Source organism: Ziziphus jujuba, chromosome 1 (assembly GCF_031755915.1).
Source record: "Ziziphus jujuba cultivar Dongzao chromosome 1, ASM3175591v1".
NCBI classification, from domain to species: domain Eukaryota; kingdom Viridiplantae; phylum Streptophyta; class Magnoliopsida; order Rosales; family Rhamnaceae; genus Ziziphus; species Ziziphus jujuba.
The window spans coordinates 42,635,484-42,655,073 of record NC_083379.1 but is presented as its reverse complement, the minus strand read 5'-3'; the positions used below and the strand labels follow the sequence as shown (position 1 = coordinate 42,655,073).

Here is a 19,590-nt window from a genome sequence, read left to right as displayed (position 1 = left end):
TAATAAATAATTAATTTCTATATGGTGAGACGTTTTAATAATTTAATCTAATTGATCTTTCAACTCTCATAGTAGAAGTAAAGTAAAAAAAAAAGGCTGTTTAATATAAAATACAGAAAGATGTAAATAAATTAATATTTCAAAACAAATAGGAAAAAAAAATTAAGTGATAAGTTCAAAGTAGAAGTACAAAAGTAGAACTAATTAAATAAAAAAAAAAGGAAAAAAAAAAAAAAAAAAAAAAAGCACAACTAGATGTTGATATGCCAACTGGGGAAAAAGTATATAAAAGGCTCCAAAAAGAAATAGGACGAATGGTACATATCAGAGAACTCTGAAGAATTACTTCACAACAAGCAAGCAACGTGGCTTTTATTTGAAAAAGTACTAACTGAATTAGATACTCTATTTTTAGAGGACCACACGCAATGAATTGTTCTCCTAATAATTACTTGGTCATCAATATATGCCAGAAGCCAATTCTCACATTCATATATATACATACATAAGCGGATAGAATAAGGTGAAATATACGGCTGCAGATTAGTATAATCCCAAAAGGAGCTATAAAAAAAAAAAAAAAATGCCAATCATGGAAATTAGGCCGTATGAGGATGATATAGCAGCACTATTTGAGGCATCTCAGAGGGGTTGTGTTTCAACTTTAAACACACTGATTCAAAGAGATCCTCTCATTCTTGATAAGCTTTCACTCACCTCCCTCACAGAAACTCCATTGCATATCTCAGCCTTGCTTGGCCACCTTGCTTTCACTCAAATCCTTCTCACTCTCAAACCAAAACTTGCTACCGAATTGGACATCTTCAAACGCACACCCCTCCACTTAGCAGCCGCCGAGGGTTGCAAAGAAATTGTCCAAGAATTATTGAGGGTGAATCACCATTTATGCAAGTTCCGAGACCAGGATGGCAGAGCTCCTCTGCATTATGCAGTGATGAAAGGACGAGTTGGTGCAGTGGAAAGTCTCATCTGTGGTTGTCCAGAATCGATTCTGATGCCCGTGGACGGAGGAGAAACGGTTCTGCATTTGTGTGTTAAATATAACCAGCTGGAATGTCTCAAGCTTTTGGTTCAATCACAGAGTGACAATGCAGAGTTTCTCAACCAAAAAGATGAGGCTGCTGGAAACACAATCTTGCATTTAGCTGCAATGTTCAAGCAAATCGAGGTGTGTTTTTTAATTTCTCTGTATTAATTATTGCTCAAGCATACACATTTTCGACAAAAATGTTGAGCTTGACAAGTTAATTTCAAACCTTTTTTTTCTCCTTAATTATACAATTATGCAGACTCTAAGATTCTTGCTTACAATACCAAGAGTGGCAGAAGCATCAAATTCCTTGAATCACAATGGTTTTACAGCCCTAGACGTTATAGAGCATAGTCCAAAAGACTTCAAAAGCATCGAAATTCGACAAGTTTTGATGGATGCCGGTGTCAATAGAAGTGCAAACAACCTCCAAAACGGTATTCCCCCATTAACGCAATCATCATTAACAGCTAACAATGCCAGCAATTTCCGAGCAGGTGAATGGGTCAGATATGTGCAGCAGATGTGGTGGCCCAAATGGATCAGACAGTGTTTAGGGTATTCAAGCGAAAAGCCAGTCCTCGATAGAGCTTCTGGTTTCTTGCAAGAGATGCACAACACATTGATGGTAGTGGCTACAGTAACAGCACAAGTTGCTTTTCAAGCTGCAAATAACCCACCAGGAGGAGTTTGGCAAGAAAATATATTCAATTCTACAAAAGGAGGTGCCTATTGCAATGAAACCGTATGTGAAGCTGGAACAGCAGTTTTTGCTTACCACTCAAGAGATGATTTCCTCAAATTTATAACATACAACTCGGTGAGCTTCGTTGCTTCTCTGACTGTGATACTCTTGCTCGTTAGTGGATTGCCTCTCAGAAACAAGCATTTTATGTGGGTTTTGACATTTGCAGTGTGCACGGTTCTTACTTTCATGGCGCTTACTTATATCTACTGTGTTAGCATGGTGACCCCTGATAAACTTACACCAAAGCTTTTTGGTATGGAAGATGTATCTGTTATCATTTGGCTTGGCTTGCTCGGTGGTTTTGCAGCAATTTGTCTACTTCGCTCCATTGTTTGGCTTGCAAGAAAGTTTTTATAGGCTTGGTGTTTGTTATGTATGGCTAGGCAAAGTACAAAAGAAGAAGGAGAAGAAGAAGAAGAAGAAGGTCCCGTTAAGTTGTGTGTGTGATTTTAGTTTTGATTGTTTGTTTAAGTTGAAAAAAATAAAAACAAGAAAAGAAAGATATCAACTTTCTGTTGTTAAAAAGTAAAATAATAATAATTATAATAATAATTTGTAATTTCATGGCAAAGTGTTTGTAATTCCATTTTGAAATACGTTTTCGCATATTATCCAACATCTGTGCTTTCCGAATATAGTAAAATGCTACTCATGTGTTAATTTTATTTATATGTATATAGTCAGTTGTTACTTTTGGAATTTAACTGTAAATTAATATGTTATGGGACTTCTAATTCTGTAGAGCTTTTAGACAGATCAACAATTATAATATTAAAAGTAAGAAAATTATAGTAATAACTATTAAATTCAGATCTAAACAAATAGTTTTACAAGATTTTAGTTTGTTTTGACCTTGAAATGAAATATGAAAGTTGAAAAGTAGAGAAAATGTGATTGAAGTCTTTGACATATACTTTAGAACCAATATCTGCCAGCTTAGTAGATACTTTGAAAAAGTAGTGAGAGATTAGATGCAGATCTTTTAGGGGTTCACAAGCAATGAATTTGTTCTCCGCAATAGCTTAAGCATCAGCTTTGCCTAAAGCTAATTCCTACAGACAATATTATAAGCATATAATGTGCGTCACCATCAACTATTGTCTTCTTTTCTACTTTTCACAAGAACTTTGACGTTTGTTATTATATTTGTCTTTATTTTCCAGGTCCTACGTTTTATATGAGGACCAATTTTCTAAATTATATATACAAACATTCAAATTAAAATGACAGAATCGCACTACCATTGGAAACCAATAGCCCATCAGATTCACATTTTACAAGATAATATACCCCTTGGTAAATTTACTAAATTTATCAAAGACGAAATGATTTATTTGATGTTATGGATGACTGGTTACGGAGGGACCATTTCATTTTTGTAGGTTGCTATTTCCTGTTGCCTATTTCACCTTAGGGGGTTCATTTACAGGTACAACCTTTGTAACCTACAGTATACCCATAGATTAGCAAGCTCCTATTTGGAAAGCTGCACTTCTTAACTGCCGCCAATTTCTACTCTTGATTTGAGCTACAGCCTTTTGTCGGAAAAAATTATTGTGACCTTACCATTAAACAGTCTTTGTTGGGTTAATGGGCTTAAAATATTGCAATTATCTTGTTTAATTGAAAAGCAGTTCACATATGATGATTTAGGAAGGACAGTGGCTACATAGCTTTAATATAAATGTTGCAATTTCCTCATCACTATTTTTCATGTAAAAATATAAATTAATTCTTATCCATGATCATTTTCCACTTAAAAATTAAATTTCTAGTTTGGGTACTTACATTAAAATCATGAAAAAATGGAAGTCATGTCGTTACCAATACACTGAGGCTGCCTAATGTTCCTGAGTTTAGTTATCGTATATGATTATTAATAGGTTAATTAGTTCATAATGCTTCGTCATCATTAAGAAATTTTATATGAAAATATGGTCATTTCTAATATTTGTTGAGTATAGTGATATGGAAGCAACTCGGAAACGGGTTTTGTTTCCACCTTGAATTATTGCCATACAGTTGAAAAATCCTCAGCATCACCATTGCCTTCTTTCTACTTTTTCCAACGACTTTCATATTTCTAATTATATATGTCTTTATTTTTAAGGTCCCGATTTTTATATGAAGATGAATTTTCTGAATTCTATATGCAAATATTCAAATTAGAAATGACAAAGTCTAACGACTGGTGGACTATTGGGACGAAGATTTGAACTATGGATGCAAAAATAATGGTTTTTCTACTAGACTGTCCCATGAGATAATGGACTACAAATATTGCAATTTCTCGTTCATTGGCAAAGCAGTTTTCAAAGGTGATGATTTAGAAAGGATAGTGGCGACCTGGTTTCCTCATCAACCTATATCATGTAAAAAATATCCATGATCATTTTTCACTTAAAATTAAAACCTCTGTTTTAAGTACTTATATTGATATCATGGAAAATGGAAGCCATGCCGTTACCAATACACTAAGGCTTCCTAAGTTCCTGAGTTAATTTTAGTCCATAAAGCTTTGTCATCATTAAGAAATTTTATGTGACAATATGCTTGTTTTTAATATTTGCATGAGTATGGTCTTATTTGGGGCAACTCGGAAATGGGTGCGGTTTCCAGCTTGAAAACATTGGGATACGGCTGAAAGATCCTCTATTTCTCTAGTAAGTTTGACGCACCTCACATTAACATTGTCAAACATTGTAGGTAAAATGGCCTAAGGAACTTCCACCAATTGGAATTCGCTTAAGCCAAACAGGAGTTCCCCTGGTTCAGTACCACTGTTCTTGGAAATCAAGTGCCGTGGCAAATTGGGGTTCTACTCAACGAGATTAGCATTACTCTACCTTCTAATATTGGTAACAATTTGATATATATTCAAATTCACCTCTTAACAGTTTAAGCTTTACCAATTTAATGATAAACTTAAACACGGTATCAACATTAGTTAAATGCCAAGAGGGACCGCCTTGCCATATAGATAAAAGATGTACTTTCAGGGAAGCTAACCAGCAAAAGAGTTAAATCTCAACTTGAATTATTCTTCAATGCAGATTAAAAGGTAAGTTCATGAAGCTAACTAGCTAACTTAAAACGTTACGCTATTTTTCTTAATTTATACACGACAAACAATATGTTTTATATATATATATATATATATATATATATATAATATCACACTTTTTTAATGGAAATAATATATATATTATCACATCGTTGCTTCATAAATATTGTTAGCGTATTCATTTTTTAACTGCTTTGTTAGTTTTGTCTTTCTCTTGACTTTTCCCAACAAGTTTGGCTTTTCTTAATTGGCTGTGCATTCGTTTTCATGTTTTTATATGTTATTTATGAGGACGAACTTAATTTACAAATGGGGCATAGAGATTAATAGCTATCATTACTTATTGAATTCTAATCTTGGCGTTTCACAATTGAGAAAAAACAATGGAAACGAGGCCTGAAGAAGGTGATACAGTGACAAAGCTTTATGAAGCTTCAATGGAAGGATGTTTATCCACTTTGAATTCATTGATCCAAAAAAATCCATTAGTGCTCTGTAAGATTTCACTTACCACCTTTTATGAAACTCTATTACCCATATAAGCATTGCTGGGCCACCTTAATTTCACCAAAAAACTAGCTCACAAATCCAAAGGAAAGCTTGGATATAGTAGTTGGTTGTCTATAATTTAGTCCATTTGGACAAATTAATTCACTTTGGTATCGCAATATGTGTTTAGTATTGATACATTAACTGAAAATAGTTGTAATCTTTTTGATGCATGTTATAATTGATATGTTTTTAGTAGTTTTTTTTTTTTTAAATGGTTTATACATTATTGAAATGGATTTTATAGCTAATAAAGTTTTTATATAAAATTGTTCAAATTTAAACATTGAAAATTGGTTTAAATTGGATAAAAATTGGATCCAATCCAAATCGGTAGAAATAATCAATTGAAACTAACTATTAATGGATTGAATTGAATTTTTTTTTTTTTTTTTTTTTTTTGGTATAGAAAGAATTCAAAAACCGACCTGTACTAAATCAGTTTGAATATTGGCTAAATCTATTGAATTGAAATTGCTGTACACTCCTATTCATATTGTTAATTTGTCAAATTAGTTATGTCGTTGGTGTATTTTCCCTAATTTTTTACTAATTTCTATGTAATGGAAAATTTTATAAATTAAACCAAATAAAATAAAATAAAAAGTGTGCCAGCATTTTTTCCGTTGAGCCTCATGTTTTTTTGATAAACCATTGGGCCTAGTGTTGCTTCACCACTAGCTACATTTTTTATTTTTATTTTTTTTTTTGGTGAAAAGGAATGCATCATATTAGTATTAAAGTCAAACCCGAAACAAAACCATTAATCAAAGCCACAAAAAGTCCAAAACCATTAATTAACGGAGATTGAGACGGAGAGAAAGGAGTATCATGAAAGGCTGTATAATCAAACTCTCTGTCAGCGCACGTCCTGAGTCGATTTTGGAGAAGCTTGCAGAGGGACAAACAATTCTCCTCATTCGTGCTCAATAACAGTTGGATGCTATGGAAGTGCTAGTGGATGAATGGGTTACCATAACAATGAGATACTCAACATCAAGGACCATGACGGTGGGAACACCATTCTTCATTTGGTTGTGATCCTAAAGCAAATTTAACTTGAATTAATTAACTTATATATATATATATATATATATTGGTTTTCGTTAATTCTTTATTTTCTTACTCTCTTAGCCATACATGAATTTTTTACATACATAACTGCTAGACAGCTGCAAACTATGGATTACTTGCTTTCAATTCCGTAGCAAATAACTTCAACCAGAGAGGTTTCACAGCTTTTGACATGTCAGAGAACAATCCAATAAGAGACTTCAATAGCTTCAAAACCCATCATATTTTTACGGATTACAATATTGCATTGGAACACAAATAATAGAACGGCCTAATTACCTGCCATAAACAGGGGGGTTCCTTTAGAAAGAACGAAGTGGTGGAACAAATGGAGACAGAAACTGCGGTACTAGTGTGGTGATTGGATCTAAGAGTCATGCGGATCAATGATGGTTGTGGCCACATTGATCTCCACCAATACGCTTTCTCAGATGGGTTGGTGAACAAAAAGTTAAGGCGAAATATAGAAACTATTCCACACTTAGAGGATGGGATAGTGACTCCTAGTTCAAACTAATAGTTTGCAAACTCATCCTTATGTAATTTCTTTCATTCTTAGTAGCTTCAATGTAATACAAATGTCTATGCGGAACAGACAGTGGCAAAGGATATTGTGTCCTTGGATAATAATGGTAAGTTCGAATGTTATCTTAATAAATAATAATAATAATAATAAATAATTGTAATATAAAGTTCACCATTTTTTATTTTTTATTTTTTAATATTTTGATTTGACTTTTAGACCGGAAATATTTTGAACTCTTATACATTTAGTATCTGTATTTTTAACTAGATTTTTTTTATTCCTTCCAATGGTACTTTGAGAAGCCTATCTTACGATTACATGTATTTTCAGCAATAATTTATTAAGGAAAAAAAAAGAGTATAAAGTGAGTGGTATATTGGACCTCACGTCGCTTGACCACTGACCCGCTGAGTACGTATACTTTTTGTTTTGTTTTGTTTTTTTTTTTTAACAGTACCTTTTGCAGCAGCACATTATTGGTGTAGCTACAGTATCTGCAACAGTTGCTTCCCAAGCTGCAATTAACCCACCAGGTGGTGTTTGGCAAGAAACTGTCCGCGATTCCACTCAAAGACTCAATTGCAACAGAACCAACATATGGGAGCCGGAACCTCAGTCTTTTCATACCACTGGAAACATGGTTCCTCAAATTCATAACATACAATTCTCTGAGTTTTGTTGCTTCTCTCACTGTCACCCTTTAGCTACTTAGCGGATTGGCTCTCAATAAAAATAGGCGTTTCATGTGGATGTTGACAGTATGCATGTGTGCCATTCTCACGTTCATGGCGCTTACCTATATATGTATGCAGTTAACATGGTAACTCCAGATCATCTTACGCCTAAGCTTTTCGGAATGGAAGATGTATCAGTAGACATTTGGCTTTGCCTGCTTGCTGTTTTTGTTGGAGTTTCTGTGCTTCGCTGCTTCTTTTGGCTTGTGAAAAGGTTTGATAAATTGATTCATAACAGATCCACCAGAAACCATCATGTGCCATGAATTGAAATAGAACCTGAAAATTTATCCTCTTCTTAATTTGCAACTCAGATGATGATCACTAATGGCAGATTCATTGTTGTAATTAGTTTTCATTCATTGTCTTATAAAATTATAATATGAAAAGGAGAATCCTATGTATGTTCCTGTTTTTGGCCCATGAAACTAGAAAACAGTATTCTGTTTTCAACTGTTTGTGAAAACACATAAAATAAAAGAATGTGTTTATGATCCTTTTCTTGAGAGTTGGCTCTCTTTGTTACAAATAAAATGTGGAGGAAATGTGGTCTAAGGAAGAAAAACTATCATCAAATTCCACCAATTGAATAAGACAAAAATTTAAGCGAAACAGAGTCCTAATCATCAAATTCCCCGTGTTCTTCTTGGAAAGTGGAAACCATTGCCTGCCAATGGATATAAACAAGATAAATGGCATGTTAAGAGTCGAATTTTGATATTGGCATATCCAGATATTCAAATTCGAGGATCATTGTCAGAAAATATAGGATTTTATCAACCTAGCTATCTTGTTGAATATGTATAAATTAAGCTCTGTTTTGCATATCTAATTCGTTCTAAGTTTTCAGAATATGAAAATCATCGCGCTAGATTACATGTCATATATGTATATATATATATATATAATTTTTTTTTCTTGAGAGATAATTTAATCCATCTTGAAATTAATTAAATAATAATTATGAAGAGATAATTAATCTGTCTTGAAATGTACTAATTGATGAACTATGTTAGAGGGAATTTATTAGGAGGAAGTCTAGTTTGAGCGAAATCTAAAACCTGAACGTTACACCAGTGGTCAATCGCCATTTAAATTGTCCCATCTTGATACCACACACAAGTACCATATCTAATCCATTGTGGAACAACAAGTTCTCTTTGTGCAGGCTTCAGAAAGCATCACTTCACGGGGGAAATATTAAAATCTTCTTATTAATTTGGAATTGGATTCCTTTCCCTTTTCGTATTACATTTCTAAATTTCCATCCCAAAAAGTTAAATTAGAAGTTCCATGGCAGAATCTTCTTCCACTACAGCATCAGTACAGGCCACTAAGGACTATATATATGTGTTAGGACCTATAGACCAAAGGACAGTCTCAGGTAGACAGTTTCTATGGGGAGCAGGCCTCCTAAAAGGTAACAGAGGCGTGCAAAGGTTTCCTCGGACCAAACAGAGATTGGTCCTTGAGTGTAAAGGTAGAAGGGAGCTTGACTGCAAGACCCACCCGTCGAGCAGGGATGAAAGTCGGCTTTAGTGATCCGACAGTGCCAAGTGGAAGGGCCGTTGCACAACGGATAAAAGTTGCTCTAGGAATAGCAGACTGATCTTCCCTAAGAACTCACATCGACAGACAGGAAGGTTTAGCACCTCCACGTCAGTATGTCTAGGGCCCGCAAATACTATCAAATTTTACATCAACTTTTTAAACTTTTTTTCTTTTTCTTTTTTTTTTTTGTTTTATATATTTTACCCGGCGTACTAACTTTAATTTCACTGTTTATTAACAGCCCTCGTAAACAGTTTAGAATGTTTACGACAGTCAAGTACGCACGCAAGGAATTTTTATTCTTTTTTGGTCAATGACAAGCAATGAATATTTTATTTTTTTTGTGGGTCATTGTCACGCAATGAATTTGTTCTCCTAAAGATTTAAACATCAGCTTTTAAAAAGTTCCAAGTACAAAAATACATATAAAAACCGTAATGCTTATTGTGTTTAACTATATAAGGCAGTACAAATCATTATTGCCAAAAACACACCAAAGATGGAAAAGGAAATTAGGCCTCAGGAGGACGACATAACACAACTCTACGAGGCATCTCAGAGAGGCTGTGTTTCAACCTTAAAAGCATTGATCCACAAAGACCCTCTCCTTCTTAATAAACTTTCACTCACTTCTTTTGGTGAAACTCCATTGCACATATCAGCTTTGCTTGGCCACCTTGCTTTCACTCAAATCCTTGTCACTCTAAGACCCAAACTTGCTTCCGGGTTAGACACATTCAAACGCACACCACTCCACTTAGCTGCCGCTGAGGGTCACACTGAAATTGTCGAAGAGCTGTTAAAGGTAAATCATCATGTTTGCAGGATCCGAGACCAGGATGGGAGAATTCCTCTCCATTATGCAGTGATGAGAGGACGAGTAGAAGTTGTCGAAGAGCTAATCATTTCGTGCCCGGCGACAACTTTGATGGTGGTGGATGGAGGAGAAACTGCTCTGCATCTGTGTGTCAAGTATAACTAGTTGGATTGCCTGAAGTTGTTGGTGCAATCGCAGAGTGAAAATGCAGAGTTCCTCAGCTCAAAAGATGGTTTTGCTGGCAACACTATCTTGCATTTGGCTACAATGTTGAAGCAAATTGAGGTTACTTTTTCCTTTCTTTGTATATATATATATATATATATAATTTGCCACTCAGTCCATATAATTGAGATAACCTTCTTTCGTAAATTCTAAATAAATTTTACCGTAAACAATTGTAGATAGCAAAAATCAATCATATATCTAGTTTTGAAGATGACAAACAAAATTGAGTAGCACAGTTACATATAATGTTTTCTTGAGTTCTGTATACGTGATTTGTAATACAGCAATTTTATTTTGTTAAAGCACCACATTTCCTAAAAGATTAAGCTTGAAGGAGATGGGTCCAAAATAGTTTATATACTAAAATTTATTATATATGAAGTTCTCATGAACTATACGACCCTTGTCTAAACTTTACTTTTAAAATGACAATAACGGAAAAAAGCACATATGCAGACTATAAGATACTTGCTTTCAGTACCAAGAGTAATGGCAGCTGCAAATTCCCTGAATCACAATGGTTTTACAGCCTTAGATGCTATAGAGCACCATATAAGAGACTTCAAAAGCATTGAAATTCGACATATTTTTTCAGATGCTGGTGTCAATAGAAAAGCAGAAAAAAATGATCTCCCACCTCCACCACCATCAACTGTTGTCAACATTCACAACCACGTCGAAACTACGCAACAACTAGCGAAGTTCAAGTGGTGGTACAAATGGACAAATTTCCTTCTTCTAGAAGTGAAGAAATTAACGAAGTATTTTGAGGATCCTCGTAAGAAACGAAGAAAGGGAAGTGGCCGTTTCTTGCAAGAAAGGCACAACACCCTGAAGGTAGTCGCTACTCTAACAGCAACAGTGGCTTTCGTAGTTGCAATCACCCCACCAGGTGGTGTTTGGCAAGAAAATGTTCTTGATTCCTCCAGAGGTATAAGTTGCAATGAAACTTTCCCGTGTGAAGTTGGAACCGCAGTTTTTGCCTATGAATGGAAAGATGGTTACCTAGATTTTATGACATATAATTCAGTTGGTTTTGTTGCTTCTCCGAGTGTAATCCTTATGCTGATTAGTGGATTGCCTCTCAGAAACAAGCTTTGTATGTGGATCTTGACATTTGCCATCTGCACCAATCTTACATTCATGGCGCTTACCTATTTTTATGCTGCTAGCATGGTGACTCCGGATAATCTTACTCCTAAGCTTTTTGGGGTGGAAGATGTATCATTAGTCGTGTGGCTTGGCTTGCTTTGTGGTTTTGTGGGAATTTGTGCAATTCGGTCCCTTTTTTGGCTTGTAAGGAGGTATAGAATATTGATTCAGATATGCTCAGGAAAATCAGCAAGTTCCGCGAACTGGAGTCCTCGAAAAAACACCAACTTTACGGAAAGTGATTCTTCACCAAGCTCTCTTGTTTGAAAAATTATGTTCTTTTGCAAAATGATGAAGTGACTAAATAACACAATATTGTTATTTGGAAATTGCTAAGGCTGAGTTAGATGTTTGGAATGTGTTCATTAATATATTTTCTATTTTGAATTAATAGGGTGTAGTACTTTATCCATCTTTTGAAGGGGAAAGATTACATATATAATTTTCAAACAATAAGTATGAAAGTACTTTATGTTTTTTTCTTTCCTTAATGAGAATGCCCTCTGTCTTCTTGTTGTTGTTGTTTTTATTTATTTATTTATTTATTGTTTTTTTTTTTTTTTTTTTGGGGGGGGGGGGGGGGGGGGCGCGGGTTAGACGGATACAAAGACCTCTAAGGCTTTAATGAAACTATACAGATCTTTCTTCAACAGTAACTACATTAATTTTTCCTTAACATCTTTTTCCATGAACATTTCTTTTAAAAAATTATGAGAATATTTAGCAAATTTCCTTAACAAATAAGAACTGTTTGAGGCATGGTGAGGTATGTTGCGGCATGGTCAGGTATATGGTGCATTTGTTGAAGTATGGCTTCACCATGCCAAACATGGTCCCTCCCCACATGGAGGTAAGGCACACATTTTGTGGTTCTAAAAGGTTCCAGGCTGACGTAGGAATAGAAAGCCACGCATGCTTGATTTTTCCTATAAATAAGAGAGGATGTTGAATGGGGCACAATCCAATATTTTAAGTGAACCCAAGTGTAGTAAACTTTTGGCAAAGGAATTCAAGAAAAGAGAAAGAGACAAGAAAGAGAGAAAAGAGAGAGGAGGGAAAAAAAAAAAGAAAAAAAGAAGTGATGTTTCTCTTTTGTCCAACTGTGATATACTATTGGATTCTCTTTTTGAATTATTATTACATTCTTTTCTTAGAATAGACCATTTGAAAAAGAACTACTCTTTGAGTCTTTGAGTGATCTGTGAGAGCCTCTAAATTGTTTAGAAAGATTTTTGTTATACCCCATTATTTTTAGTAAATAAGATTAGTCAAAGTTATGGGTGGATTTACCTAAGGCCTGGGGGCAAGTGCCCCCCTCAATTTATATATATATTTTTTAACGCTTATACAATTTTTTTCCCCTAATTGGTTGATTTATCACTTAAATTTCAGGCATGTGCCGACCTCTTAATTTTATGGTTTCATAACTAGTATGCTCATATTTCCTAGTTTGAATTAGTTTTTCCTTTTTTGCTGGATGAATTTATCTAATCCAAACCTAAATATATACTCGATTAATTATTGCAAAAATACTTTTTAAAATTACATGTAAGCCTACAAATTTCTTTCTTTGAGAAAAAAAAATCTAAAAGTGTAACAGCCCAGACCACCCGCATGCGATATTATTCGCTTTGGGCCCAGCCCGTACAGTTTTGCTTTGCGATCCCGGTTACACGGTGGGTCCACAAAGATATTATCCGCTTTGGCCTCAGCTCGTACGGTTTTGCTTTGCTACCTCGGTTACACGGTGGGTCCACAAAAGGACTCGCAAGGGAAAGGTATCTACATCCACTTATATGGCAACCGATGTGGGATGTTACAATCCTCCCTCCTTAGGACCCAACGTCCTCGCTGGCACACCGATCCGGGTACTAGCTCTGATACCAGAGTAACAGTCCAGACCACCCGCATGCGATATTGTCCGCTTTGGATCCAACCCGCACGGTTTTGCTTTGCGACCTCGGTTACACGGTGGGTCCACAAAAGGCCTCGCAAAGGAAAGGTATCCACACCCACTTATATGGCATGTTTCATTACCCTTTCCAACCAATGTGGGATGTTACAAAAAGTATCTTTCACCATTTTTTTTTTTTTTTATGAATATCTTTCACCATTGAAATTAGTTTTGTATACAACAAAAAAGAAAAAAAAAGCTTAAAGTATCTTTCACCATTGAAATTAGTATTTTACACAACAAAAAGAAAAAGACAATTTCTATATAGTTTTTGAGTTTATTTCATGCAAAATATTTATCTTTTTAAATATCATTTCCATTATAACTATTTTATTATTTTATATTGTTGCATCGTAATAGTTGAATAAAAAATATAAATTAATTATGTACTACTTGTTCATGAATAAGTAATTTTTGATTTTATTATCAATAATTATAATTTAATTTCTTAAAAAAAATTGTTTTTAATTGTGCCTCCTCTGACCAAATTTCCCCGATCCACCACTGATTAAGATCCCGTTACTTTCTCTCCTGATTTTAGAGGTTTCCAAAGTAAATTTTTTTGTGCTATTTTTGTTCACTTTTTTTTTTTTTTTAAAAAATTTTAATTTCCATTATTCTTTTGGTTGCTTCTTACCCATTTGTTTGCACAAAGACAGAAAAATTATATAGCAGTCCTTTACGTTGTTGTAATTTATTATTATTGTTATTTGAGACATTTGTCTAAAAAGAACACTGTTTACTTTGTTTATTATTATTCTTACTACTATTTATTTTGGTGGATCAGAAGCAAAAACCGGTAACCAAAAACACAGACAATGTTAATTTTGGAAGCATATTTTGTGATTTCGTAGTGCTTGTCGTCCATAGAAATTAAAATACTTCAATAACATAAAATAGAGCCTATAATATCTAATTAAATATAGAATTAAATGGAAAACGAGTATACATGCAGATTTTTTTTTTTTTTTTTGAAAAAAATTATATAAAAATATGATCATCCAGCAACTTTCGTCTTACCAACAGTCCCCTTTCTTATGTATTCATTACTAACACTTTTGAAGTAAAAATATTTTTCATCAACATTACCAATGTCTTTCAGCCTCCGTCCTGCCTGCTTCAACTTTTTCCTTCACAGATATAAACACTGCTTTTATCAATTAATATTTCTATGAATGGTAACGTAGATTTTTTTTTTTTTTTTTTGAAAGAGTATTCTTGGCTGGTTCTTATTACTTTAAAGATTTTCATTTTGTGGAGAGTAGTCAGTATACATGTTCACTTCCATTCAAGTTTTGCGTGTATGCAATATCGATCATTTTGCTCACTTTGTGGACATAAACAGAGAAAAGAATGGAACTCTTAGTGAGGATAATGCATCAGCACTAAAGATTTATGGGGCATCAATAGAAGGATGTGTATCTTCTTTGAACTGATTGATTAAATAGGATCCATTAATCCTCAGCAAAATTTGGCTAACCACCTTCGGTGAAACTCCTTTGCGCATAGCAGCTTTACTTGGACACCTTAATTTCACCAGACAACTTCTTTCTGACAACCCAAAAGCGGCCTAGTTTTGCAGCTCAGTTGGAAAAGCACAAATGCTAACCCCTCCACTTGGCTTCTGCTAAGGGCCACATTGAGATAGTTCGAGCTTTGTTAGAAGAAAATGATGAAATGTGCTCAGTGTCTGATGAAGATGGGAGAATCCCTCTCCATTATGCAACCAAGAGAGGGCATGTTTAGGTTATCAAACAACTTATCAATGCACGAGATGAGTCCATTTTTTTGTGGTGCTTTCTGAAGGAGAAATGATTTTACACTTGGCTGTTCAATTTGAGGCTTTGAAATTGTTGGTCGAATCGGTAGGATATGAGAATAACAAGTTCCTGAACTTGAAAGCATTTGACTGTGGCAATACCATTTTGCATTTAATTATGATGCAAATTCAAATTGAGGTAAGTAATTCCTTATAACAGATAGGTTTAAACATTTTCTTGCACTACAAGTAATAAAGTAAATTAGGCAGATATATATAAGCTAGAGTGTTCTTATCTCTCAGAAATCCGTAAACTTTCGTAGTCCAAGAGATGGACAAAAACGCATTTCTTTACAACATATTATACATGTATTCTTTCTGTGTAAAAAGGTTATTACGGTTGCATGCGGACTGTAAAATACTTACCCAGTACCTGGAATTAAAGCAGGGGCAGAGACCTTGAAACAGAGTGGTTTAACAGCCTTTGACATGTTGATGCTACCGCACATCCCAAAGGACTTCAAAAGCATCAAAATCCAAACCATTTTTATGGATACCGATGTGAAACAAAAGAACCAATACTATAATCCAAATCAGCCACTAGCAATACCACCAACTGAGATTGTTCTTGATCATTAATAACCAATAAAAACAGAGAAAAAGTGGTGGGGAAGATGGATTGTGCTTCTGAATTACAAAGGAGATAGTTGGCTGGAAGAATCACAAGGGTCAATGATGGTGGTGGCTACTGTGATCGCTAAAATGACATCCCGAACTGCAATCAGTCCACCAGGTGGTGCTTCAATTGCACAGAGAACAACATATTATGTCTTGCGGGAACGGCGGTGTTATCCTGTAGCACAGCCAATCAGTATCTCTTCTTCATGATCTTAAACACCATATCTTTTTTTTGCATCTCTCAGCATCATCCTTTCTCCTAATCAGCGGATTTGAAGAACAACTTTCGTATGTGGGTTTTGAGGATTGCGATGTGTCTCACTTTGACGTTCATGGCAGTTACTTTCCTGACAGCTTTGGGGTTGTTGACACCCTTAAACCTTATATATATAAATATATGTATATAGAGCATGTCTAGCATGTGGACCGCACCAAAAGCAACGTTTAAAAAAAAAAAAAAAAAAAAAAGTATCATTTTTGCTATATCTGTGTAGCAAGAAAGGCAATGTACGAATCCGCATGCGAACTATCGACAATCTAGCATCGCCTTATACACATATATGTACTTATATTATATATATATATATATATATATATATGACATTAGAGGTGATAGAGATATGGCTTGGTTTGCTTGGTATCATCTTTCATGTTCTACATTGTTCGCTTTGTGGTATGGATTTGTGAAGAAGTGGTGCCATGGCCCGTCGCAGGTTCTTGAAATATACGGTGACAATGGATTCCAGGATGAATAGCAATCGCTCCTCCTCCGGAGGACCACCTCACTTACAGGGCCAATGGATATGAAGAAAATGAGTGGCATCTTAGGTGTCTAAAGTTTGACAAAGAAATGTTAAATGCTAGCTATTTCAACCATAGCTACTTATTGAAGATGCATACATTGATTAAGCTCTTCCTGTTATCGCATTTTTAATTCATTGGGATTGGAGTTCTTGGAATAATTAATTTCCAACTTAAAATATATTATACCCTATACCAAATTCAAAGAAGATCAAGAGTCTAATTGGATGACCAAGTAGTTCCTAGAGTTCGATTAAAAAAAAAAAAAAAAAAGTTCCTAGAGTATTTCAGCTAATTATTGTTATTGGACTTGTTAATTATTTAGGTGAACGGTTTAGCTATTAGCAGTCTTAATTCTGTATATTGATATATGTATATATAAATATATATATATACATATATGTATATATGCTTAGCTCCTAATTTGGTTCCTTATGTTAATTAATTAGTTCGTATTGTTCAGCCTAGCTATAGTTGTTGCGAAATACGGTAATAAAATTTGTGAGGATGCCGAAGGCGTCTATAATACTTCTTCCCCTTTTATCATTATTGTTTATTCATTTTTTTTAAGAAAGAACAACAATCATTATAATTTGTTTGCCCTTGAAAACATTTAATCCCCTAGACATTGTAGAAAATTGAGAATTTTAATTTGTTTTAATTTTAAAAATGAAAATGATATGCCTTAAAATGTAGCATTTTGCACTGGACAAAAAGAAAACACTCCAAGTTTTGGACAAAAGCAAAAGAGATACAACTAAGTTAATTAAATTAAAATTCTTTCTTTAGAGCCCAAATCGAAAATTTAGCTTGTATGAATTGATATTGATTTGATGCCAATAATGGCAGTCGTTTCAGTCTAATTATCTGTTATTGGACACAATTGCCAGTCCCCTGTTGCAAATGATAGAAATTAAAGTAATACATTAATTTTTTATCATCTTATATATCTTGACTAACATATTTGTTTATCATTATCTTATCTTCTCTAATAAAAAAGTTATAATACCTCAAATTCTTTTTCCATAACATGTGCCTTTTCTAGGGACCATCTGCCTTGTCCGATTGTTGACTTGTTTCTCCCAGATTTGATTGAAAACACGACAGAAGAAGGTGCTAGACAGCTTCTTTGCCGTCAATTTCTAGACCAATTCTTGATCATGTCGTTCCATACATCTGCTTTTAATTTTTAATTATTTTTTTGGGTGAAAAAAAAATCAGCTTTTAAATTTTTAATTTGAGTCTGCGAGTCTAACTTTCTAATGAATGAGCGGACCAGCTGGCTTGTGCGACGACTGGAGTGGTGGACTTAATAGTACTCAAGTATTGAATAGTCCAGCCTATCGTTTAACGCCACTTGGCAAATTTCAGATGTCAGAACGCACTTTGAATGAAATTGCTGATGGAGATTTTGTCTCAGTTTATGTTCAATTATTGTAGAATCTCACTTATTGCAGCTATCTTTTTCACTTAATTTTTTTTAATTTATATTTATTTGCTAATGCATTAAAATAATATATATGGTATTATCTCAATGATGGAGACAAATGATAGACGATAAAAAAAACCAAACAGAAAATCTGGATTCCAAAACTACAGTCCTCCCTATCTTTTTCTTCTTTCAAACCCGGCCAAAGAAAGTTATTTAAAGGGGTCTCAACTATATTATATTTTGCACTCTGTCGATTACATTATAAAACCTCTTAAAACCTCTTAGCATTTAGGATTAGTACTTCTTTCTTTGTCATTTTATCCCGTCTCACTTTATTTATTTATATAGTTATTATTATTATTATTATTTTTTTTTTTTTGAGGATGAAATGAAAATTGTAGGTGTTAAAATAATTTTCTAATTGTCTATTTAATTATGTACTACAGGTTAATAACAACAACACAAACCACAAATTTGTTGTTTACGAAAATATTTTCTATTATTACAAGTGTTTCTTACTTTTATTCAAAATGTTGCTAATATATTTATTTTCTTATAATTTCATTTTTTTTATATATTGTTATTGAAGTAATGTTATTGAAGTAATTCTATGTTTTTTATTATAAAAAAACTTGTCCTTTAAAGGTTATAAAAAAAAAAAAAAGATCACAAAAAATTTTAAAAAGATTATAAAAATATAATATTTTCAACACTTTATTTAAAAAAAAAAAAAACTAAAGCATTAAGTACATAATAATTAAATAATTAGTAAGACTTGTATCATTCATTGAATGATATATATTTAACGTGATATATTAAGAACAGTTTTTATTTTTTGCAAATATATATCTCATTTTTACATTGGAAACCATATTAGATGGCAAGTGTTAAAGTTGAACATCAAAAATAGAATATAGAAACAATATATCTTTATATATAATGATACAAATTTGCTTGCGTGTCAATGCATATCTCTAAATAACATGTAATTTAATTCCACTCTACACCATTATACATGTATATGGATGACTATTATAACAAATTTTTATAGGATATTTCATATCCACAAATTGTAAAACGATATTTCATATCGACTTTTGAGATTTATACGAAGCAGAACATGTTTGGATCAAAATTTCGAAGACGAGATGCAAAGATGATGACGGTAGATTGTGATGTGAGCAATGACGTTTCTGTAGTTATGAGGACAACGCATACAAAACGTGACTCTACAGCATAAAAAACTTTATCTGCATATATCATCAGCAATAGTGCATGGAATATTTTATTTAATAATTAAGCGTATGTGTATAAAATTGGGCACACTAAACAAAATACGGATTGCGCTTTCATCAAAAAAAAAAAAAAAAAGGTGATTGCGTGTATTTAGCTATGAAGCTAGCATTCTAATTAAAGCTGGTGTACTGTATATGTAGAATAAAGTACTCTATAGTAGATATTAATTATAATAA

At 33.7% G+C, this 19,590-nt stretch overlaps 1 protein-coding gene and 1 pseudogene across 2 annotated transcripts; both read left to right on the top strand.

The window, feature by feature from the left end:
* The first annotated feature begins 566 nt into the window (after positions 1–566).
* Positions 567–2,417, top strand: LOC107435595 (ankyrin repeat-containing protein BDA1-like). Of its 2 annotated transcripts, XM_060813711.1 has the most exons (3): positions 567–1,189; positions 1,311–1,871; positions 1,966–2,417. In XM_060813711.1, exons 1-3 carry the CDS (start codon positions 584–586, stop codon positions 2,020–2,022), a joined length of 1,224 nt encoding a protein of 407 aa, XP_060669694.1. In that variant the 5' UTR covers positions 567–583; the 3' UTR covers positions 2,023–2,417. The 2 variants fall into 2 exon arrangements, with proteins under 2 accessions (XP_060669694.1, XP_015902715.3); XM_016047229.4 differs by having other exon boundaries at positions 1,311–2,417.
* A 7,379-nt stretch (positions 2,418–9,796) lies between these two features.
* LOC107435604 (uncharacterized) lies at positions 9,797–11,761 on the top strand (annotated as a pseudogene).
* Positions 11,762–19,590: the final 7,829 nt, after the last annotated feature.

What these genes read in the sequence shown, in the direction of transcription:
- LOC107435595 (XM_016047229.4), top strand. Translation starts at nt 584, where the DNA reads ATGCCAATCATGGAAATTAGGCCGTATGAGGATGATATAGCAGCACTA. An exon ending in CAATGTTCAAGCAAATCGAG is followed by an intron (nt 1,190 to 1,310) that starts GTGTGTTTTTTA and finishes ACAATTATGCAG; the next exon opens with ACTCTAAGATTCTTGCTTAC.